Genomic DNA, 25,028 nt, shown 5'->3' on the forward strand with positions numbered 1-25,028 from the left:
ATTGCTTTGTATGACAAAATTTGCATAGCAAACATTTGTGATTAATGTACAGCCGGCGTCAGGTAAGGAGCCTTCACTATCGTTGCTCCATCTGCACCTTCCAATCTAGAAGGTACAGCAGCTCCAGCCAGAGCAATTAGTCACTGTTTACTGAGAGGCAGATCGAGCAAAATTTTTCTAGTTCAATATTTGAGCGAGTTTCACCTCACAGCCTCCCGCTGGATCCATTTCTGCGCCAGGCGGGGATCACGCTCCTCTCCCGGGGGTGGCAAGCAGGGATGATCAGCCCTGCTGCCAATCTGCTCAGCAAGGGCACGGGCTGGCTCCCAGCCTCTCCTGCCGGCCTCACCCAGGTGGTGTGCTCAGGGAAAACCCTAAGGAAGAGGCTGAACGCCCTGCATGTCAGGGCTCTGCTTCCCGGCTGCCTTTTCTTCCCCCTGCCTGCCAGTTTCACCGCCCCGTGGCCACTGCTGGTGCAGGCGGTGGGATGCAGCACCGAAGGCAACGGCACCTCCTCCTCTACAGCCTCCCCTCTGCAAAGCCTGGCTAAGTCATTCCAGCTAAACTTCCAGCTCTTTGGTGAAAGAGCCGTAATCCAACCCGAAATGCCATCTTGATTTGGGGATTTATTTATTTATTTATTTATTTATTTTTAAAAGGCATGCAAGACATAGGCTTTCCTGGAAATGAGGCACTTTGGCTGGAGGGACTGGGGCTATTCTTCTGAGGTTAATTCCTACGGGAAAATCATTCCACTGGAGCTGGTTGGAAGGAAGGCACTTGCTGCTCTGGTCTTCCACAATCTGCTTGGGGGGTGCCAGGGAAAGCTGTTAGCATCACTGGGAAGTCACTCCAAGAAGTACTGCACTGACCAGCTGGAAAGGCATAGGGAGAGCTCCTTCATGTCGGTGAGATCCAGACGGGCTTGATCGGGGTGAGCAGGCTTCAAAACCTAGGGATTTGGGGACACGAAGAGAAGAATTGAAGGTGTTCTACTCTTGTTCACTTGCAGAGCTCAGTTATGACTGAGGATGCCAATCAACTCATCCAGAGTGATAAATGGCACCTCTGACAAGATGTTGAGATTTTCAGTCTCTGCCTTTCCAAAGACAAGTCTTGATGAGATAGATGTTGGTCCCCTGGATCTGTTAGGGACGATATCTGTGTTGGCATTTCACCCTTGTGCTGGGGTGGGCGGCAGTGAGGGGGAAGCTGGGCTGATGCTTGCAGCACCCTGGCACTGCAGCTGTCCCCACCTGAGAGCAGCTAGGAGGTGCCACCAGGCTGGCAGGGGACATGAGGTGGGGGTGCATTGGTGGGAGATGCCAGTACACCTCTGTGCCCCACAGAGCTGCAGGCAGGCTGGAAAACGTGGCTCTCATCATCTGCTTCGGTGCCAAGTCCACCCACTGAAGAGTGATCTCCAAGGTGCTGCCAACCCGCCCTATTGCCCTTAAAACCTCTCTTCCTCTCTCCTTTCCAGCCCTTCCACGCTGAAGCTTCGGCGGAGCGCTGGGAATCCCCGCACTCACCTTTGCTGAGAGCGCAGGCGGGATGCTCATCACTGCACGAGGGGCTATGAGCATTCACGGGAGCGGGTGTTTTGGGGCAGAACCCAGGCAGGAGGGTGACACGCCACGTCCTTGTCCGGATCAGGCGCACGGAGCGGAGAGGAGCCGGGCGCGCTTCACGCCGCTCAGGCTGCCCTCCACACTCCAGCTGCGGGGCCGCTCTTTCAGGGGAGCAGTGTCGGGAGATGTCCCTGTGCCTGGCGGAGCAGGGTCTCTGCCGGTCTCCCCTCACGGCGCGGCTCCCTCGGGGCGCCGCGGCCGCCCCTCACGCCGGGCCCGGGGCGCGCACCTGCCCCTCACGCGGGGCGGGGCGGGGCGGGGCGGGGCCAGAAGGCGGGAGAAGCTCGCGCTCGCGGCCGCGCGCGGCTCCGCAGGTGCGGAGCGCCCGTGAGGGGAGCGGGGAAGGGGGGGGGCGCGGGGCGGTCCCGCGCGGCGCCGGCCCCCGCCCGCCCCCTGGCTCCGTCCCGCCGCTCCTCCTCCCTCACCCCCCTCGCTCCTTCCTCCTCCTCCTCCTCCTCTTCTTCCTCGTCGCGCTCCCGCCGCTCCGCTCCGCGCGTGCTGGCGGCGCAGCGCCCCGCGGCCCGGCAGCGGCGCGGCCGCCCCGTCGGCGCCGCGGCGCGCCCGCGGAGGGGCGGCGCTGGGGGCGGCGGCTCGGCGGCGGCAACTTTTGGGAGCCGGCGGCGGCAGCGCGGAGGCTGCGCGGGGGATGGCGGCGGCCAGGCAGCGGCGGCGCTGAGGCAGCGGCGGCGGCGGCGGCGCGATGCCGGCGGCGGCCGGGGGGCTGCTGTGGTGGAGCTGCTGCGTGCTGGCGGCGGCGGCCGGGGCCCCGCGGGCCGCCGCGGCGGCGCAGGCAGGTGGGTGAGCGGCCGGAGCGGCGCGGCGGAGCGGCGCCTTCCCCACAACTTCTCCGCGTCCCGGCGCCCGGTGCGGGTCCCGCGGAGCGGCGGCGGCCAGAGGGCGACAGCCCCCCGCGGGAAGCGGAGCGGAGCCGGCGGTCGCGGATCGCCCGCGCGGCAGCGCTCCGTGTCCCCGCTGGCCGTCCCCGCCCGGCCCCGGGGCCGTCCTTGCCGCCTGTCCCCGCAGGTGCCGCCGCCGTCCCGGCGGGGCTGCGCTGCCGGACTTGTCGCGGCGGCGTTCGTGCCCCGTACACCTGTGCGTTCGTGCGCGTCCCGGCCCCGCCGCCCGAGCTCCGCGCCGGCCGTCCGCGCACGGGCGGCGTGGAAGTTAACGCTGGAAAAGGCGCTTTTTCCTCCGGCAGGGTCTGGCCGGGGTTTTTTAACTTTCTGGAGGGAAACTTGCGGCGTTGGCTTGAATTTTGTTTTGCTCTTGGCATCCCAGCGGCGCTTTCTCGCCGCCGTAGTACGGGCTGTGCCGGCTCAGTGGCACGGGGATCGCCCCCCGCTGCATCGCCCCTTTGCTGTGAATAAAACATTAAAAGGAAATTTCTTCACTCTTTGTAACTTCGCTTTCTTTTTTTTTTTTTTTTTTTTTTTTCTTTTTTTTTTCCCCTTCCCTCCCCGGTGATGCAAAATTTATGCTGTTTGGGCGGTATTGGTGCAACAGCTCCTCGTTCTCACAATTTAGTTTATATTTTGGGGCTTTATGTAACAGAGAGAAGGAAGGATACATTTGGTGAGAAGCGAAAGGAGCGCGTCCTGGCTCTGCCTGCCTGGTTGGGCTTTGAAGGCGGTTTTTGATCTTGGGACGCAGTTTACTTTTTCGCTGTGTGATTGTTTCCTAACCCTCGAAATCGGGAGGGGTGAAATGCTGGGCTTGCTGCTTTTTTTGTATATTCTGTTCCTGCGGTTTGAATCGGTAAATCCCCGCTGAAGAAGAATGGCACTCCTCGTTTCACAGGCGCTGCTGCTCTGTACCTTTTTGCCTGCCTCCCTGTTTACACGCAGCCTGACTGTTCGCCTCACTTGATACTTTTCTGTTTCACGCTTTTCCCGTAGCCTGCCCCGGGTTTGGGCAGCAGCCGTCCCCGCTGGGATGCTCCCGTGCTCTCCAGCAATCCTTCCCACCGCTCGGACCGGGCTGTTGGCGTGGACGATCACAAAGACTCTCCATTGCTGGATTTATACCCCAGTGAAAATAAAATGCATCGGTCCAGGGTTGCCTGCCTGCCTTCCTGTCGTCTCTGGGGAAGCCTCCTGGATCTGTGCTGCTGAAAAGCCTCTGTGCAAAACACAAAATCCGTTTATTAAAATAGAAGGGTTGGAGTGACATTTCCTATTTGGAGGGGTTTAGGCACTGCTGTGGGCACTGGCAGCTAGAAATGATTGAGCCTTGCTACTTGCTGGAATAGCAGGGCAGGCTGGACAGGGAGCCATGATTTGCAAGCATTTAGGACCCCCCAGAATTTTGGCTCTTTTGGCTTTTGGGGGCTATAGGATGGGGCTCTGGCTGCCACCCTCATTTTCGGTGCATCGAGAGAGATGGTGATGCCGTTGCTCGTGCAAGCAAGCTGTTGGCCAAACTTCTGATTTCATTATCCTGTGTGTAAATATGTAAACACGTTGGGGTTTTCTGATTTCTTCTGTCTCCGTGCTTGGGCATATAATGTTTGCAGTGCACAGCTCAGGAGGGGTCACGTGAGCCAAACAGCTTGGGCTGTTACCTGGAAGCTGGCGAGTCTTTGTTCTGCTTGAAAATAGCTGATAAATTAACTCCATTTTCTGATATGTGGGGTTGGCGAGTTGTTAAATAATTACAGCCAAATTAACTTAGTCCTGTTTGAAGTATTCAGCTGTTCTGAGAATAATCGTACTTCAAATATTTTTTCAGGTTTTTTAAATTTTTTTTTTTTTTATTTCCCAGTGAGAAGCGTGTTCAGGCTGATGTATGGGCAGTCTTTAATTTCATGCCTTTACTCCTCTCTGGGCCGTGTCGGATGGGACATGCCACACGCCTTCAGAGAGATGCAGCTCCTCTCCCTTGCTACAGCCCTCCTTGGCACCTCTCCCGTCTATTCCGCCACCATGTCTATTTGATGGTTAAAATTAGGCTGAGCTCTGAGTGCCTTTGCAAAGGCACGATAAATATTGACTGGGACTTTCAGCCCGTCACTGCCATGGAGGGCCTGGCCCCTGCACAGGGTTCACTCTGTCTGGGCTTTGTCACCAAAAGGGAGAGGGTGCTGTCGTTGGCTCAGCACCCTCCTGGGTGTCCCTCCAGTGCCACACAGCCCTTCAGGTGTCTGAGGGGACGTCTCTGCGTGGTGCCAGGGCAGCCTGCTGCTGTCCCTGCGTGTCCCCCGTGAGCACTGTGAGCCAGCACTGCTGCAGGGCACAGGAGCCTGGTTCTTGGGGCATCCCCAGGGATCCTGAGGCAGCTCCAGCACGGAGTTGCACCAGGCAGGCTCTGTGCCTGCACCTGCCCTGCTGAGACCGGCACTGCTGCGTGCCCCAGTGACTGAGCTGTGACTTTGCTTTTTAAAAAAAAGGAGATGGTAATTGATGTTTATGTGTATGGAATTTGGCACTAGGAGCTGTGCTTGTAATTAACATGAAAACAGTAATAATAAGGACCTGAAATACATGCCTTATGAGTAAAGCAAATGAGACTTGGCAGTAGCAGCTCGTGAAGCGGGAAGCCTTTCTGCTGAGGCTGCACGGTGGTGAAGTGGGATGGGAAGCAGAGAAAGGCACGTTTTGGTCCATGGCAGCAAAGGGCCCAGCACCCCGTGGGCACTCCTGGCTGAGCCCCAAGTGCTGCATTGCACTCCTGGCCGTAATGCCGAGTTCTGAAATGTGCGTGCCCTCAGTTTTCTAGCAGGGCATTAGCCACACACCTTAATAGAATTAATGTTTTATTCCAGTTTTCAGGGGGTTTTAGTTTGGTTGGGTTTTTCCTGTCATTTTGTTTTTCAATTAAATTTCAGCAAACCGCAGCACGCGGACTCGCGCTGTGTCCGGAGGCACAGCCTGTGATCCAGAGAGTGCACATCTTCCAAAGGCTTTTTGGAGAAACGCCTTTCTGTGGGTCACTGGTCAGAGCCGGGGAGCTGCTGGGGTGGGAGCTGAGCATTCCCTGGGCACGGTGGTGGGGCTTGCACAGTGGCCAGCCCGCAGCCTGGCTCTGTGAGCATCTCTAGATGGCAGCAGCCCCCAGGAGCTCCCAGCATGAGGACAAACCGCCCGGAGCTGGGGCTGTGATTTCCCAGCCTCTGGTCCTCCTGCTCAGGCCGAGGAGCAGCTTTCCTGGTGGCTAACGGGAACCAGCCATCCCTGGAGTCCTGTCCCAGCCTCTCGTGCCCCTGCATGTGTGACAGGGGAGGTGTAAGAGCACACTGGGAGAGTGACCCAAACACTGAAGTGCTTAATATGAACAACCAGAGGAGCCCAGGTGACTTACTGTGGATGGCTTGTTAAGGTAAACAGTAAGTCAGTACCAGACTGATGACTGGTGCTGAAGGTGAATGAGTGCAAACTGGGAATAAAGTGCTTGGTCCTAATAGCGTAGGGACTGTTGTGATAACCTGGAAGGAAAATAGAAGATAGACAGTCACTCAGCAGCACGGGCTCAGATCAGGTGGTCCTTCTGCAGTACATGTGATTGCCCAAAAAGATGATGTAGACCATAGGTTTCATTTCTTTTTTGTGTTTTTGCGTGACAGCAACCCCCTCCTGATTTCCCTTGGGACAGTAAGGGTGGGCCAGTACATGGTGTTGGTGTGGGGCAATAGGATGGGTCCCTGGAAGCTTCTGATCTTTGTGTCCTGCCTGTGCAGATTGGGGTTTAGTGCTGTGCAACCAGGCATTTATGCTGTTAAAGGCACGGGCAAGTGGTGGCAGCTCCGTGGAAACAGCTAAGCCAGGTCTGCCCTTGTGCTCTACACACTCTCAATGCACTGAGGCAATTTTGCTGGGAAAGGAGAGGGGGTTTGTTCCTGGGATTTGGTTTTACTGTGGCAGGAGCCAAGGCAGGATGAGGTGAGTGCAGCTGGGCTGTTTGCCGTGAATCACTTGTGTGCTGACAAGTCCTCGGGGTGTGCAACAGGCTCTGATTTTCACTGACTTCAAGGGTTTGCTTTTGCAAGCAAGTGCAGGCTGCTGGTGGATTTTATGTGTGCCCACGTAGCCAAAGCTGAATTATCCCATGGGAGTATGCAATCTGCCAGAGAGATTCATCATTTCAGCAACTTTAGTTAATGTTTGTTTAGTGACTTCTTGTTTTGGAGGAGCAGTTTAAGCTGTGCTCGGTGGCAGCTCCCTTGTGATGAGCCGTGTGTCCACGTGATAAATGGTCTCATTTCTACTGTCCGCTACCTCTGCTGGGCATATGGGCACATGCCAAGCCTCCTGAAGTCTTTGAACAGCTGCTGCTATATATATCTCCTGATTTTCTTTTTTTTTTTTTTCCCCCAGCCTGCCAGGGAAACTTGTCCTTCTTCCCACTTTGTATAAAGGGTGTGCAAAGTCCAGGGCAGATGAATATTTGCTCGTGCATCAGTGAGTCGTGAGGGTCTGATGTTGGCTGATGTTTGGGCAGCAAAGTCAGTAATTGAAACTGCAGGAGCACATACTGGTCACACCATAATCTTGTGCTGAATACCAAGAATATAAATATATATGGGTAATAGAAATTCATACTGCAAAGAGTATAAAAAAATAGTTTTATTTTCTCGTGGTTACTGCTTTTTGTTTCCTTGCCTGAAGCCTATAAACTCTAGTTTCTGACAAAGGAGGAGGTAGGAAAATCAAGTAAATAAAAGGCAAAGTAAGCCTCAGACTTTTAGCAGTACAGTTCTTTTTGAACTATAAAAAAATGATCAGTCATTGTATAAGCGTTCCTGTAAAGTCCTTTTTAGTGACTTCTAAGATTATACTCATGCTATGTTCAGCTCCTTTCTCTCCCAATGTCTGTGCAGCTACACGTACAATAACTGAATGGGCATTTATAGCTTGATCTTTCTTAATCTCCTAATAAGTCAGCAGTGCAACGTGGGCTCTTGTCACATGGTGACATGCTCCTGTGTCTCATCACCAGCTGCTGTTGAGCTTACAGAAATACAGAGCTTGCAGAAATCTTCCAAAATCCCACTGGGGACCACACCAAGCTCAGAGCAGCGCTGGCTGTGGTACCAGGGTCTGAGCTGCCCCATGGTGTCCCTCCTAGGCTGTGTTCCCAGAGGGACTGAGGAGGAAGCTGGGCTGTGGAACGTGCTGCTGATGGGTTTTAAATTCATGTGCAGAGGCTACTGTGGCACTGCAAGGCATTATGTGACCCTTTGCCTGCAGCTGCTTGACTAAACTGCCTAATAAATGTCTATTAAATAGAGTTGTGATGCCTGACCTCTCTGTTTTTCTCACCCCTCCCGATTGTGATTCATGTAGGAAATGGATCGTGCCAGAGGGAGGTTGAGTAAAAAAGCTTGCATGCTGTAAGAAAAACAAACAAAGCCAAAACCCCTTCTGAACAAAACTGGGTTTTGGAAAAGCCCAAAACTGTGAAACAGTGGCAGAGCCTTGGCTGTAGCATTGCTGTGAGAGCAGGACACTCTCGTGCCCCCCGGGTTGGTGACGATACACTGGATAAAGCTCTGAAACCTCTGCCTGTCTTACCTGTGGATAAAGCTCTGATACCTGTGCCTGGCTTTAGCTGTGGCTTGGCTCTTCCTGCTCCACTGAGACTCTCCAGAGGGTGCTTCCATCCCTTTGTCTCCTGTTTTCCCAAGAAAGCCTCTCCTATGGGGCAGGCGCCTCTCGATTGCTGCCTCTTGCTGAGGTCCCGGAGCAGACATTGCAGATGTGCTTGCACACTTTGCATTTCAGCACATGCTAAAATAACCTTGGTGTGCAGAGCTGAATGTGCAGGGGAGAGATTAGTGGAGGTGTTTGGCTCATTTGAAGCCCTGTGAGCTGCTGAGGACCTTCTCCTGTGGACATGGCGGGAGCTGCTTTGGTGCATGCACAGGAAGCAAAACCATTACACTTAACTTGATACATATCCCAATGTTCAATTTCCATTAATTGAAATTACGTTGAAATATTGAACATTTTAAACATAAAAGTTTATGTAGCGTGGTTAGTATGCTAATGGAATATTTTAGTAGTCTTTTAAGGTTAATGTCGCAGCCAGATGCAACCATAAGCATTTGTTCCTAAGAATTATTTTGCTTTAACCCCTTTTCCAAGATTGTCCGTGTTCTGGTGAGTGTTCATCGGCTGCACTGTGCCTGCCAGCCAGCTGTCATTTTAAGGTAGTCTTTTTGTCATCCAATCCAGTATGCAAAGTTGAATTGTAGTTATTTTTGCTCATTATCTTTGCCAGTAAAAATGTATTTATCTAAATTTAAATTGCTGTTTGCTGAGGATATGTGACAGTATTTAGAATTCAGTATTATTTTATTATCTCTTTGAAAGGATAAAAAAGGCTCATTTATTTCAAGAGATATTTCTGCTAGCATGTAAAAATACCAATGAAGTAGCTAACGTTTTCCAGTTGTTGTTGACTTCAAATTTAGCAACCATTGTCCCTGTTGATATATTTGATGCTCTAAAAATGTACTTGCCATTAAGTAGGAAGCTGAAGTGATTGGTAGGCAGATAATATTCTTCAGTAGCTATTAATAATGCTCAGAGGACATAGGCACTGGAGTGTATGGAAAAAGCCATGGAATTGTGTAGGATGGAGGCAGAAATAATGCGTGTAGCTGTTTGATTTGAAAGCCATCCTTCTGTACCGCAGCGGCTGCTGCCTGAATTAGCACGTTAGGGACGGGAGAAACCGATATGCAAACAGAGTGGTGTGCAGCTCGTTTGGTTTAGGAAATTGAGGTTCCATCCCTGCTCTTTCGCTCCTTCCAGGAGCTGACTCAGACCCTGTGCAGCGTGTGGGGACCCCATTCCACTGGGGGCTTTGCTGGTGGAAGCTGGGAGTTGTTCCTCCCAGAGCCAGCTTAGCTCATGGGAACAAGGGAATTAATAGCCCATTCAGAGAAAATGGAAATGTTCAAAACAAATATCAAGTCATTGCCACTTTTCTTCCTTCCTTTGTCCGTTCCTTTAGCCACAGGAGGACTTCTGTGCCAGCACTGCGAGAGTTTCTCCCTGGATTTCTCAGCGTAGAGTATTTCTTTGTCTCCTGGAGTTTTGAACTGCTCCTAAAATCATGCATGCCTGGATCCTCTTGTGCAACATGTCTTAAACTGCTGCCAGCTCACGCAGCTGCGCAGCCCCGGTGTCACCTGGGGCTGCACTCTGTATGGGGAAGATCATATTAGAAAAATGTGGAATTATTAGAGCCTATAAATAGTGGTGATAACTTGTACAGCATTTGTGTCGCCCTCGTGCTGCATTACACACTGAAATCCCGGGCTAGGTTTGTTTCTAGTGTTGCTTCACGTGCCACTGTGAAACTTCATTATATCACGATATAACAAGCAGCTGCTGTGTAAGTAATGTGGTGCCTGCAGCACAGGTGGGGGGCTCTCTCTGGAGCAGCCAGCAACTGGAGTGATGCTTCACATTTTCCCTGCCTTGGTCCAGCTTCTCAGAAAGGAAACACAATCAGGTCTGTGCTGAATGTTTCTGGCTGTCCAAGGGTTTTGGTGTTCAGCTTGAACCTTTAATAAAATTGCCAATAAAAGATTATTTAAGAAGCTTTTGCTTTCTTGTGGTAGCCAGAGATTGGGGACAGGAAGAAATTGCTAATCTTCCAAAAACGGAAGGAAAAATAACAAACGGATTCACACAGTGTTATTTGCTGCAAATTTCTTCGTGTTAATTTAAATCCAATATCTTGGATTGTGAGACTCTCAGTCTTCAAAAAATAATAAGAAAAAAATCTTTAGCTCCTCTGTATGCAGAGAAAAGTCAAAACTCATGTAGCTTAAGAAATGGGGGAAAAATTCTAGTGATTGTTTTTATAAGCCATATTTTTAAAATCCTTTGTACTATTTTATACAGGGGCTGACTGAATTGTGGTTTTGCAGTGCCTTGCAAATATTGCTGGTGAAATTGGCAATGGAAACGTGGGTTCATTAAGACTTAATAGCTTTGGTCCAATTGCTGCCACGACATGTGGTTAAGGCATTAAAATATGTGGGCTATGCCTCATGCTACGGTACAGCAATTACTGGGTAGGTGTCCTTTGATACTGGAAAACAATCTTGCCAGACTGTTGCTGTCAATTTGAATAATCCCACTCTTGCTGAAGGCCCATGGAAATGAGACAAAACATGGCAAATAGTGGCTTTTTGCAAAAAAAAGACTGTAGAGTGTGTGTGATTTCTGTAGGTCCTCTCTGGCCCAGATGGATCCTGTCCTTGTGGGCGTAAACCTTCTGCTCCAACACTCTGTACCTTGGGCTTTTCCTGTCTTAGAAGTGTCCAAATTGTTCCAGGCTGTGTGAGAATTGCTGTGACACTTGTTTCCTTTTGGTTTGTTTTGGATCTAGTCTGACTGGTTTTTTCATTGATGTGACAAAATGACATCAACTCCTGGTACATTCCTGACGTGGGTGTTTGGGAGTCCATCTTTTTTGGCTTATTGCTGACTGGGTCTTTGTAGCCCCTGTCAGGTTTAGATTTGTTTGTGTTGCCTTTTGGGGCCAGTGTCAGGTTTTCATTGTTTGTCCTGAGCTTTAGTGCTGGTGTTTCCCTTGGGCACAGATGGTGTTTCAGTGCTTTATGAGGCAGTGCTGCTGAAGGATGAGCACTGGAGCAGTGCCAGCAAGGAGGAGGGATGCACTGCTACCTGGGTTGTTACTCCTCAGCTTGGGCAGTGCTGATGTGAGCCAAAGTGCCAGGGTTTCTTGGGGTCCCAGCTGACTCTTGCAGAAGATCACCAAAGCTCATCTTAAACCAGGAGTTGATTAAACCAGGAGTTGATTAAATTCCCTGAGAACTGCTATGAACTGCAGCATGCCTGTTTTTCTAGGAATATCTGGAATAAACCCCCTGTTTATTTGGTGGCACAGTCTGAGGGCTATTCTGGCAGGTAAAATAAAGCTTTTCTTGGGAGTCATCAGTATGAGGTGCTACAACAACACCATTTCTGGATCACACAAGCCTGCCTTAGTGATATTAAGGAGTATCTGGGTGCCACACAACACAGGACTTCAGTGTCTTGTGGAGATGAAATAAAGAAAACTATCAGTGGCAGGCTCCAAAGTATCAGGGAAGGGCAGAGAGGAGCAAAAGCCACCTCAGATCCTCTGTGGTTTGGGTATAGTTGTGGGGGGTGAAATGCATAATGAAAGTGCACGAGGGAATTGGAGTTGATTTTTCCTGGATCTCTGAAGAAATTGAAGTTGCTTTTCCCTGGATCTCTGCAAGTGTCTTGGGAGACACTATCAGGGACTGATATCAAGTCTTCCTGCTGATGTGAGGTGGCAATGGCTACTTCAGTGGTAGTCTTTGTTTTTAACACTCTAGTTAATTTCTTTCTAGTTAATTTCTTTCTAGTTAATTTCTTTCTAGTTAATTTCTTTCTAGTTAATTTCTTTCTAGTTAATTTCTTTCCCACCAAGTTTGGGTTTCCAGCAGTATGATTACTTATGGATTTGTAAGTCAGAAATAGCTTGGTAATTGCTATATTCCTTTGCCCCCAGTAGCAACAAGCATCTTAAATTTAATGCGTCATCCACACAGAAAATTGATATTTGGCCAAAACTCGCGGGCTCTGACAGCTAATCTTACAGAGCTTTTGCTTGACATGTAAAATAGAGATTTGGGGTTGACATGCACAGGAAAATTGATGGTATTTAGGATTATTCCATAAAAGAAAAATGCTCCTTACGATTGGCTGAAAATAGTTGAGGATGATTAAATTTAGAAAAAAAACCTCTCCCTAGAGGTCAGCAATGTAAAGGCCTGGGACATCAACCGCTTGGATCATGTGCAGAAAACCCTGCATCACCTCATAATTCAAAGCTGGATTTTGCTTTATCTTCAGGATTTGTTTAAAGAAACTCTACTTATGAGCTGCTGACCAGCTTGCTAAGAATAGTTTTCTTTTAATGTGTTTGTACTTTGATTTTTAGCAAGGAAGCCCCAGATGTCTTTCACTGAAAGAATTACAATAAGGAACCTTCCAGTGCTTCTGATGAAGATACCTGGCATGTTTGTACAGATATTTGGCTCTCAACTGCAATTTAAAGGACTAGAAGTTTCAGTAGAGAAACTTGTGGCTGTTTGGTGGCCATGTAATGCATTACACCAGAGTTACACTATGCTCTTTTTTGGGTAAATATACATTTCATCATCTTTTTTCAATATTTGGTTTAGGGTCAGTAGGTCTGGATGACTGGGCTTCAAAACTACCCAATATCTATTTATTAAATAGAACATTTGTGTTCAACAGAAAATGTAAGACCCAATTTGAAAATTAGGCCCACGCAATTATGCAGTCAGGTAATCGCACATGTAATTGCTTGCACAAATGGTCAGTTAGATGTGTAACTGTCCATTTGCATGGAAAATTAACCTGTTTTGTAGATGGGGCTTGGAATATTCATGGTAGAAAACATGGCTTTCTGGAGATGGCTGCCTTGTCACACCTTGCCCTTCCATTGGTGTCTTCCTTTTATGGGACTGGTATGATTTAGTCTTCACCTGTGTTAGGAACAAGCTCCTGAGTAAATCCAACACCTTTGGGCTCTGCTTTTGTGGTGCTCCAGATCTGTGACCACTGTTGAAAAGATTGTGAGGGGAATGTGTGTGCTACACCCATGCATGTATTAAATTTAAGAATAAACACAAATGCACACAAACAAATTGCTCTGGAATTTACTGTTTTGATGACATTTAATGTGATGCTTTCACAGTGGCAAAAGAAGACAGTTTGATTTGTATATTTTTATGTGTGTATTTTCACATACAATTCAGAGTTACTTTTATTTTCCTTTTTTATCTGGTGTGCTGTCAAAACACTTCAGTGAAAGAGTTCAAAGCAACAGCTGAGGAATCTGTAGAAATACAGTCATCACTTTGCAGTTTGCAAGCACTTGTTCCTCTGGCACGGTCCCTGGGTGCTCGCATGGGCAAGGCTTTTTGTCTCTCTGTTTCCACTCCATGTGTTTGAACATTAATTCTCCTTTTCCTGAAAATCCAGAATAATTGTGTAACCGGCTCAATGTGTGTAGGAGAGGGAAGTGGTGGTGATTTGTTATCAAAATTTGGTGAGGGAGTACTGGTTTGTGGCTTTAGAGAAAGGTGTGTGCTTGTGCTTCTCTCCAGGCTGGGATGCAGGAAATATTGTGGTTCAAGTTGTTCTCATAGAGCAGGGAGCCTTGCTGCCACCCATGGCATCATCTGACTGTGCACATTTTAGGGCTCAGTGTGGCACTTTCTCATGCCTGAAAAATTAAATTTGGCAGAAACCTTCAGTTGTTGTTGTCGGGGACCTCAGAGTTTTGAGACTGAACAGCTGAAACCACAGGCTAGGCAAAGCCTTCAGGCCAGACCTGGGGCAGTGGGGAGTGCAAGAGGGCATTATAAATTAAATCTCTTATTGTAAATGCTTTGAATGGAGTTTTTCCTTGCAGCTTCAATGGCAGCAGTGTCACCTATGTGGGTGTGCTGTGCAAAGTGCCCACTGCTGCCGTGTAGGTGGGTTGAGGAGCAAAAACTGTTTCTCAGCTGGCGCTTTGAGCCAAATCCTGCAGCTTTTCCCTGAGAATCAGCAGGCTGGAGCGGTTACCTGCACATCAGATCAGTGGTCCAAGAGTGGATGCAGCGTGCTGCTCCTGCTGCTGTGCTGCTCCCTCCCGAGGAGGGATTTTCCGCAAGGAATGCCCCATGAGGGCAGGATGCTCTGGCTGAAGGGCGAGGTGGCACCTTGGTTTCGTGCTGGCTTGTCTTCCCAAAGCGATGGTACGCTGAGCCCGAGAAGGATTAAGCAGGAGCATATTAAGGTCACTTTTTATTCCTGAGCTAGAGGTTTATGTCCTCTGTGCATATTAATTTCACAGCTTGAGATATGGTAGAAAGGAGAGCAAATAAGAGTACGAGTGTGTTGGGAAGCCTCGGCAATGGAGCTGCCAGAGAGAGCAAAAGCTAACGAGCTGCTTTCCTTTCCACTCTGCATTAGCATGAATGATGTAAAAACTGTGGAAAGATTCAAGCCCAAAACTCCAAAATTACCAGCATTATATTTTAATTTTGTTTATGTCTGCGTGGCATTTAATTCATTTTGGCTGGTGTTTGTGGGAGGTTGTGGGGAGAAAGAACAGAGAATTGCAGGTTGCTGTATGCAAAACTAAAATCTTTTATGTTTTACATGCTTATAAAACAGAGGTTGCAAAACTCTTCCTCGCACCTCCCCAGTAGCTTTGATGAAGGTTACACACCCACAGAGGGTGAGGGAGATGGTGTCAGAAAAGCACAGTTTGTAGCTGACCTGCAGCCAAGAGCACAGGTGGAGGATTGCCCCAGTAGGGTGTTTGAAAGAGGGAGTGGGAGTGGTGTCAGAGCACAGGAGGCTCTTTGAGCTCTGTCCTGGCAGCTTTGATAAATTGAAAATCCTTCGACTTTTTGTGGGATGCACAGGCAGTCTTTTCAAATTCCAGTGTGGGTGATTGCATTTTCTTTTTTCTTCTGTGTAGGACCCGTCAGCCTTTGGGGAGGGTGGGAGCTGGATGGGGGGTTTGTGGGCAGGAGCTGCTGGCTCTGTGACATTAAAGGTGGGGTTGGCCTTGCTGGACTTCCCACAGCATTTAGTTATTGCTGAAAAAATTTCTGTGGCCACTGGTGACCACCTGCTCTATTTTCTGCTGTGGGAAACGTGGTCCTGAAGACTATGAGTTCTCCAAAGCCATGGGTTTCTAGTCTATGGTGTCAGTTCAGCTTCATGAGTTGGACAGCCTTCTGAGTAAAAGTATAAACCCATAAAGCACTCCGGGATAAGAAGGGATAACAAAATGCACTGTGGAAATTATAATACTAATTATATTACATTAGTACAGAGGAGCTAATAGCTCTCTTTGCTCCATAGCAACTGCTGTGCTTTGTCACAGGTAGTGCTGTGGGAAAAGGCAGATGAAAGGGTTAAATCATGTTTTCCAGGAGCAGCCAGACCTGCTCTCTTCCCAGTCTTGTACTGGAGCTGTGTGACTCAAAGCACTGTGGGGTCGGTGGGTTGGCAGGCTTGACCCCACAGTGGGAGAGGGGGTGAAAGTCAGTCCCACAGGGAGCTTGCAAAGCCTTTTTACACTGGTGTTTGGGTCACTCTGCCTCCTCCTGAGTCACCACTGCAACTTCCACAGCCTCCAGTACAGACTGGTTTATCTTTTAATCTGGCCATGTAGTAAAATATTACAGGTGAATTAAAAGATGCTTTTATTAGGGCAGTTTTGGCTTACTGTGAGCAATCTAAAAATAGACTGTGGATATTCTTGATCTTTAGAGACATTAGCCTATCTTTAAAAAACAAGTAAGGGATGAGGTATTTTATACACAGCTCTCAGAGCTGTATGAAAAAAAAGCAGACTACAAAGCACAGCGCAGGAAAATTGATTCATCATCAATTTATTGCATGGAGCTCTAGGCAAGCTCATCTCAAGACAGAACAGAGATCTATAAAATCTTTTCATCTGAAACTATGAATTAAATTGGGAGGAACTGCTGATGATGAGAGGCCAGAACCAACTCTTAAACCAGACATTCTTTTGGGAATGGGTCTTCTGCTGCAGCAAGATTTTCACCAGCCAGGGCTGTGGAACTTAATTCTTATTACCCTGCTTCTCTCCTTACAGTGAATCTGGTTTATGCAGGAGCAAGCCTGCAATACTCCCCCTGTTTTCCCCACCCTTGATTTCAGTATAATTTTTCCTTTCTTCATCAGTGTGTCTTGTTAATCCTACAGTTTCTTTTCCTGACATGTTCTTCACTTCTTCTATTGTGCGTGCGGATTCTTTAAACCTCCTACTAACAAGGAAACTTGCCTTTTTCATCTGGAAACAAGCAGATGCATCTCCATTGTAAGATCACTATATCAATAAATAAAACTTCTTCATATATTCCCTTTGAAGAAGTGAGTGAGACAATGTTCAAGAACTGCCTGCTTTTTTTTTTTTTTTTGCACTGGGGGAAGCTGGATTATGTCAGCGACCTGTAATAAATAGCACTGCAATGAGAAGCGACAGCCTCATTCACTTTGCATCCATGCAGAAACAACTAAGCTCTCTTCCCATGCCACGGGAAAAAAAGAAAAAAAAAAACAAACCAAAAAGTGAGAAAGAAGGGAATTAAAGAAAAGAATTGACCTTGGCTTGCAGTTGCTCTGGTACTAGCAGGAAGCAGTCTAGCAGTGCGACACCGAAGTTTTGTGTTTGCATTGCCTGTGCTACTGCAAATTGCAGCCTGTGCCTTCCTCATGCTGCCTGCAAGTGTAGTCAGCCAAGCTCTTACCTGGCAAAAGACAGTGGTTTGGAAGGCTCAAGTATTTTGACAGAGGGTGGGGAGGGAAGGAAGCAGGGCTTACACAATAATGAGGTGCGATGTAGTCAGACCACTTCTCTGGAATTGGTTATTTTTTTATCTCCTGGATTAGTGATGATGTTAAACTAATTTGGAGGTTTTCTTGCAAATAAGAGTATATGCTAAATAAAAGGGGAAAATATAAAGGCCTTTAAGAGTACTGGTTGAAAGCAGGTTGTACTTTTGTACACCTTTCTGTTTGTAACACTTGCTGTTAGATCTGTGGATGGTTTTCTTTATTGCTTTCCCATTGGGGTGTTTGGTTTTTGAAGTTTGTAAAACATCTACCAAAGAAAATTTCTTTTATTATGTGCTGGGATTTTATATCAGCAGGTGCCTGCCCTTTCCGTGTGTGGACTCTCCATCTGTTTGTCTCAGTGCTGGGATAGCCAGAAAGTTTCTAGGGATTGGGAACTGCAAGTTCCACTGGGTTTGGGGTGCTGTGGGTGTGGATCCAGCACTCCCCATCCCCTCTCCTGGTAGCTTTTATGGCAGCTGCTCATCCTGCTGTAGAAGCCTGGCTTTGCTGTGGGATCCAGCAGGTTGGGATGGCTAAACCCCTCCTTTGCTTTGCCTGGAAAAGGGGAATAGCAGCTGGCACACTCTTCTAGCATCAGGCTACTGTTGAGCACAGTGCTGGTGTTCCTTTTAGTGTGTCTGTGTGTCCATCTGTCTGTTGGCTGCTGCTGTCGTTGTGGGGCTGCACAGGCCTGCATTGGAGACATGGGAGAAGAGCTCTTGCCTGCAGAGGTGTGGTTTCCCATGGCAAGGTGAGGAAGGTGGAAGGATGCAGCAGGAAGAGGGCAACAGGGGAGAGAATACACAAACCAGTTTTGTTTGGTTGTGGTTAGGGGTTTTTTTACGGTGTTTTTTGTTTGTTTTGTTTGGTATTTTTTTAGGAGCCCTTTCAGGCAAGCCTCACTTGCCCAACATCATCATCTGCTGGGGTCATCCTGCAGTAAATACAGTTATTGGCCCTGCCCCTTGCTGAGCAGGGGAGGTGTTGGTGAAATTGCACTCAGTTATCTCCCCCAGCAGTGTGCCTGGTCAAGGCTCCTCATGGTGAGAAAATGCAGCTCTTGTAGCAGGAAAAACTCACTTCCCACTTTTGGGAAGGGTTCTGGCACCTGTGAACTTGTCAGAAGAAATACCTGTGCATTCCACAGGCGGCTGCATGCCTTAGTGAAGTACATCCTTTTCATGTAGTGGTGCCACGTCCCCAAAAACCACAGGAAACCTCCAGGTGGGATTTTGCATGTGCTGACCAGCCACATCCTTTCCCACTGGCAAGGAGCAGAGATGCTCTCTGGGAAGGAGCTGGCACCATCCCAAACTTCTGGGGGGGTGGCAGCAACACAGAGTGTCTGGTGAAAAGTGGGGGAGCAGGGTAGAAGACATGCTGGTGGCACTGCACCAGAGAGGCTTTGGGGCAGAAATTCAGGGAGGAAAAAAGCTTGTTTTGTGTTTAAGCCTCAATATGAAAAGAGTGGGACACTTAACCCTTTCCTTCTGTACTTTCCAGGATCCAGGGAATGGGAAGATGTGCAGTAAAAGCAGTTGTTTTGCTGCTTCTATTTCTTTGCGGGACAAAGTTTTTTTGCAGCCATTTCTTTATTATAAATTCATTTGATATTCAGCATATAAGCAGTAAAAATAATTAAGCCATTTAGTATTCCTGCAGATACCCTGTGTACTTCTGAAAGTATTTTATTACATTCCTGCATTAGTTAATGGATGCTTACAATAAATTATCACTTGGATTGCCTCTCGTTTCTTTCTACTGAGTATTTTTCTTCTTTAACATAGAGTGCCACGCAGTTTTAGTTGATGGTTAATGTGGCACATGAATCATGCAGTGTAATTTGCAGGGGGAGAAGGATAAACACACGTGTGCTGCTGGCATGATGCTGCCTGCCCCCTCTCTGTGACCTGGTTTGGGTTGGGATGAGGAGGTGCTCATTGCTCTCTGTCTCACCTGGGAGCCTGGGAAGAAGTTTCCCATGCTGAGCTGAACTCCCTGGATGTGAAGATGACTGTTTGCCTGTTCTTGACTTCAGGGCTGGGCAGCCTCTCTGGGTAGCTCCTCTTTTCTTCCTGTGGTAACTTCAGCATCAGGTTGTGCAGTTGAACTTGGCCCAGAAGTGGCAGGATTTGGAGCACTTAGATGTAACCTGCTTTACAGCCAACCAAAATCTAATTTCTGAAGGAACTTGGTGAAAAATGAATAGGAGAAGTTGTCTGCCCATTTTTTTTTTAATATAGTGTTTTTAGGAGGTCAAACCACTTTGTTTTGTTATCTAACTATTCTTTCCAGTGCCTCATTGTAAAGCTTTTGTTAATTAACATTTAATTACTGGGCTATGATGGAACCATGGGAGTCTTATCTAAAAGCAAAGCAATTGGCATACGGATTCATTATGATCAGAGCAACCCTAATGAATGTCAAATTAATTCATAATAATGTGACACTAAAATGTTAGGCATATTGTTAATAATTACTGATGTGCTTTTACCTTATCCACTTTTAGTATTATTGCTTTTTACTATGTATACCAGAGAGCCAGCTTTCCACTACCTATCTTTTTACACTGGTAATGCCAGTCTGCTTTAGCTGCAAATAGCTTAATTATCTGTTCATCTCTTTCACAGTAATTAGATACAGCCTGAAAGCCAGGAAGTTGATGTAAATAAATGTAATTTATTTTGGAGATTCTGTAACTGTGGGTTGTTACATAAAAGTGACAATGTAAATAATGAGGATGGTCTGTTGCTTGCTGTCTTTCACGGGAGAAAGGGGAGGGGAAATATGTCAAGCATTGTCACACTTGTGATTAATACAAATTCTGTGGTTCCTTATTACTGTTATTTGACAACACATAGTGATTTATTTTAAATAAAATTATATATTTGATTCTTGGTTTTAACACAAAATACCTAAAACCAGTTTTCAGTGTTAAACGCATCTCTGAGTTTTCTAGCTTGTATTTTATGACTTTGTAGCCATATTTGTTTTGTTGAATTAGTTTTCTTGCACTTTCAGAATAGAAGTTCTTGAAATAAAAAGGAAAAATAAAAAAATCACTGTCCTAATGTCTATGAGATACAGTGGTGGGAGGATAGCAGCCATATTTTTGTAAGGTGAGATAGGGCAGCGTAGTCTGTCAGGCGTCTTTATTGCTTAAAAACACCCATTGCACCATGCTTCAGAATTCAAAGGTGTTTATTAATACTTACCTACCCCAAACTCTTCAGTGTTGTCTTTCCCTTGGTCACAAAATACTTGCAGTGAGGCTGCAAGTACGTATAAATTTGCCATTTAAAATAAGATGGAGATAGCATGTCTGTGCTTCCCACCACTGCTTGCCCTACTTGCCTTAGACTTTGGAGCCTGGGGGATGTTTCTGGAATAAAATTAAATTAATAAAATTAGAAATTTCTAAAAAGTGGAATTTTAACCTGGCTAGAATGAGTGTAAAGTTACCGAGAGCCTTTGTGGGTGTCTGAGCAGGGTTCAGGCTTCACTGCATCACCACGGATCTTGCGCTTCGCTCTGCTTGCAGGTCAGCGTGGATGTGCAGGTTAGGTTGAACTGGTGGTGGTGCTGGGGCATGCCATGGTCCATTTCACCCTGCTGAAGGAGTAATGTCCCAGCGTGGTTTGTCTGGCTAAATAAAATTGGTTTTGAGTAGAAAGCCCTTGGGTTGAGCTGCTGTGCCACAGCTGCTCTCCACTGAGAGCAGCAGGGCTGGTTTCTGCTCAGCCCAGTTTCCGCTTTTAAATCCTACCAAGAGCAAAAGGGTGTATTTTCTTTTGTCCAGAAGGAAACAAACTGAATGCTTTTTCTGTTGGTGGGAAATAGTGATCAATAATAATTAACTTGCACCATCTTCTTTCTTTTCCCTCTGTGAGGAGTGCCTTACTATTGTTTTTGCAGAGCTGCAGGAGGTGCAGTGGTGCTGCTTCCTGCTCCAACAGTTCTTCACTCTTAACGCTTTGGCAACATAACCTCTGCCAAGAAGGTGGCTGTGAAATCCCTTGAGTTCCAAGTGCTGCGAGGCAGCCCCTCGGAGGGGTGTTGCTATTTTATCTTCTCTTCTCCCCGCCGCAAACAGCGGCGTGGAAGCGAGAGGAAAGGCTTCCATGGGCTGCGCCTCCAAAGGTCATATAACACTTTATGTTTTCTCCGACATGACACAGCGTGACAGAACAAAGTATTTATCTTGTGTACTTGTCAGCTTCGTTCTGCCAGCTCCGAAATGATGAAATACTACCGAATATGCTGCTGCTTGTTTCCTTTAGGGACTTGCGCTGATTTGTTTAAAGTGTCGTCTGCACCCAGTAAATGCTTCATTTATTACAGCTGACACCTGAAAAATGTCTGAGGGAAATATATCAAGGCATCACACAGATATTATTTTCGTTATTTGCTGTTTTGTACTTGTGTCTTAACACGAATGACGTTCCCTCATGGTTAGTTGTGTTTTTTGAGGGTGCCACCTGTGCGTGTGTGTGTTTAGAACTGCTGCAATGGGGTTTCTGGAGATGCGCTCCAGTTCCGTGACAAAAATGCATTTTGACTTCTGATGGGGTCAGCTTAACTGTTAATTATTGTGGTGAGTCACTAATGAGCTCTCGCCTCAGGAACTTTGTACAGCCTCTCCTCAAACTTTTCCCCATTACTTGTTCTGATGCTTAAGCAAAAATAAAAATAGATCTCTTGCAAAAAGGGTGAGTGGGGAAGTGAATGTTTGAGATGGTTAAGTGACCCTTGTAATGGTAATATGTGATGCAAAGGCTTTCAGATATAGCTCTCAGTGTCATATTGGGCTTTGTGGGTGATTTTTAATTTTTTTTTGTTTTACTTTAAGTATTTCTCCATTGTCCCTGAAGAATAATGCGAAATCGAAATTCCTCTCTCAGCAAAACAATCAGTGTAAAAATAAAAAACATCAAAGAGAGAGGGAAGCAGTTTGCTCACAGTACTAATTGCTAACATTATCATGTGTCAAAGTGAAGAATTAAAATGTGACTCTAAGTTCCTAAAAGTGCACTCGCTGTGAGTTCAAAGGCCGTGTGAGGTTGAAGATGTGTGGGCTAGCAGGGCTACAGCCAGTATTGGGACCTCCTGCAGTTCACTGAGTGCAAATAGGAGCTTTGGGCATGCACAGGAGCCCCTGTGACTTCTGCTTCAGCAGTACAGCTTTGCTTGGGCTTAGAAAATGCACAGCAGAATGTGCCTGCAATTTCCTTTGACCTGCTCTGTATGCAGGACATCTCTACAGTCACTGTACACCATATGTGTGCACCTATGCAACACCCCAGTGCTGTGTATTGGCAGGGGAAGTGATGGGGGTCAGGATTTTGGGTGTTTTTTGCTATTGAGGCCGAGTCATCTGCACAGGGTGTGCTACAGAAGCTGTGGATGCACTGGAAAAATATAAATCTAGGAGAAATATAAGTGTATTTATAGGTTTTCCTATCCCTAGGTAAATAAGCAGTGCTGGGGAAAGAAGATGGGAAATTGTAAGTTGCAAGTATATTGCGTGCTTTAATGTTGTTTTGTTTACAGCCGTTGTAACAATTTTAGTTAGTGAAATTAGATTCCTTGCTTGAGTAGCATCCTTGTTTTAATTTACTGTGATGTGCCTTCTATTGGTGCATGCAGGCTGGGGAGGAAGAAGGGCCCCACTCCTCAGCTGTATTTTCTCACTGTGGCTCTGGACAGGGCAGCTGAAGAGGGCTTTGCAGTGATGCTCTAAGCTGGTCCAAGGGTTTACTGGCATACCCTTGTGCCAGCCACTTCTTTCCTGCCTTGGTTCCCACTCCTCCCTCGGTTTTCTTCTCATGGAAAGATATTTTGGATGCAAGTACTGGGTTTTTTTTCCCTATATGGCCATGCACAGTGGCACCCAGATTTAATTAGAGGTGGGAGCATTAGGGAGACAGTTGCCACGATGGTTATACAGGGGTAAGTCTCGTGGAGATGGAGCTGAGGAGCTGTGTTATCTCTGTGTGGTGGTGAGCAGTGTTTGCTGCAGTTTTCTGCTGGGCAATGTGGTGTGCGTGCCCAAGGTGGTCCTGACTTCAGGTGCTCCTTGTGTGTGTTTGCTTGCAGAGGTGTGAGGAGGTGGGGCTTGACAGGTAGCTGCTGAAGTGGCCAAGCTTCTACCCCAGGTGGGGAGGATTTGGCTTGAGTGGGAATTGCCAAGGGAAGCAGGTGATGCAGCCTTCTGATCTGACATGAAGCAGGGGTGGTAATTCTGTCCCCCACTCCAGATGAGCCAGGCAGAGCTTGTGACAGCTCCTTATTCCAGCAAAATTTGGTTAATCACAGAAGCTAGCCTAGGTATGGGGCTGCCTTTGTCATATGTGAGGCTGATCATCTTCCTGGAGAGGAGAATCTGAGTGCCCCTGCAAGAAGGATGAATGCTTGCTTGAGGCAATGAGAACTGAGGGTGCTGTTTCCATTAAATTGAATATGCTGGGGAAAGCCATCACCAGTAATCTACTGGTTTTATGCTCAAGAAGGTTTGGCTGTGTCTCTGTCTTATCCCTTTTCAACAGAAATTGCCTCTCATCACAGAGAGAGCTTCAGTGAGGTGATGAAGTGTCCTCTGTGTAAAGGCAAACTCCTTAAAAACTAATTGGTGTCAGTCATTTCTATGCTGATATTTCACCGCTACTAATTTAGCAAACAGATGGTGGTCCATATTATGGCCTGTGAGTTGGGCTTTTCCCAAGGCCAAATGATTACCTCCCTGGTTTTCAATTAGGAAAGCTTGCCAGTTACCTGGAGTGGTTTTCCTTTTAATTATGCACCTATTAGGGCAGGTAGGTGGCCAGCCTAGGGGAAGAAGCAGAGAACTCGGTGGCATAGGCAAATTCTTATTAGGAAAAACCCATAAAACCAAACACAAACTGAAAAGCCACATGATGGGAAAGAGGAGGAGGTGCACAACAGGGCAGCATGATGCACAGGTCTTTTTTTCTGCTACTGTGAGCATTGATAAATAGCTTTGAAATGCCTGTTTGGCAGGTTGTGGCACATAGGTGGCTGTAGCACATGGGAGGAAAGGTGAGGTCTGGAAGATGCTGTCTGCAGGCTGTATGCTTATTTTTAGCTCAGCAGAGTTCACTGGTTGAAGGAGACAAGCCAGGAGGAAAGGCAGCCCCTGAGCCACCTGCAGGAGCCTGCTGTGTGTCCGTGCTGGTGCAGGTGAGGGCAGATGTTTGCTTAATGCCAAGGAGCAGCAGCACGTGCTGCCAACCGACTCATGAAGTCTCTGATTGTCTTGTTTCCTATCCCAGCTAATAACGGTCCAGGCAATGAAAAGATACTTCTCTCATAATTATCAACATCTCATTTTCCCTCTGAGTCTCGTGTTTAAATCATCAGGTCTCCTCTTAATCTGAATTGTTTCCTCAAGCTTATTTTCCTCTGTGGATCAGGCTTTTATTGTATTTTATTTTGACGAGACCATTCATCTTCCCTCTGCTCTGCTGGTACCCAAACCTGTTTCCTCATTGTCCTCAAGGACCAGGAAAGGAGATGAAAGAGGCTTTGGGCTTGAATTAGCCAGTGATGAAGTTTGGTGTCCTTTGGGATGGAGACATTAATGCAGCATCATGAAATATGAGGTCTGACTTCACTTTGGGTGACTCTGATAATGTAAGAACACAGTTAATCATATTTGGCTCTGCAGAGGGTGTCTAATCTGGGAAAAACACCTGCCCTGAAGATGGCAGGAATATGTGAGAGGAGCAATGAAATGGAAGGAGGAGCTCTAGCAGGGCAGGCTGCTTGTGTAGGAGGATGCAGCACTACTTGGGGCAGCCCTAATTGAGAGGATGTTGGAAATGTCACAGATTCTCCATTTGTTGCTGTGTGCAGCCTTTGAGTGTGCTCCTTCTTTGAAGTCTTCCCCAGATGAGCAAAACCTGTTACTTGGTGCTGTTTATGGCCCATTAAAAGGCAGCTCTTTGTTGCTGAAATGCAAGATTGGGTTTGAGCTTTGTTTGGCTTTACATTGTAA

At 47.3% G+C, this 25,028-nt stretch overlaps 1 protein-coding gene and 1 long non-coding RNA gene across 3 annotated transcripts in view; one reads left to right on the forward strand and one right to left on the reverse strand.

Moving 5' to 3' along the window:
* Window positions 1-613: 613 nt before the first annotated feature.
* Window positions 614-1,984, reverse strand: LOC135308555 (uncharacterized). Its single transcript, XR_010368958.1, has 2 exons — window positions 1,533-1,984; window positions 614-1,145 (listed from the first exon to the last, which is right to left on the reverse strand). It is a non-coding gene; the product is annotated as an uncharacterized LOC135308555 (long non-coding RNA).
* Window positions 1,985-2,194: 210 nt separating this feature from the next.
* ERBB4 (erb-b2 receptor tyrosine kinase 4) overlaps window positions 2,195-25,028 on the forward strand; it is a 578,878-nt gene continuing 556,044 nt past the window's right edge. For both annotated transcript variants that reach the window (XM_064433627.1, XM_064433628.1), the window contains exon 1: window positions 2,195-2,425. In XM_064433627.1, the coding sequence (XP_064289697.1) occupies window positions 2,332-2,425 (94 nt within the window). In that variant the 5' untranslated portion in view covers window positions 2,195-2,331. The remainder of the gene's footprint in view (window positions 2,426-25,028) is intronic.

This window comes from Passer domesticus, chromosome 10 (assembly GCF_036417665.1).
Source record: "Passer domesticus isolate bPasDom1 chromosome 10, bPasDom1.hap1, whole genome shotgun sequence".
Classification (NCBI taxonomy): domain Eukaryota; kingdom Metazoa; phylum Chordata; class Aves; order Passeriformes; family Passeridae; genus Passer; species Passer domesticus.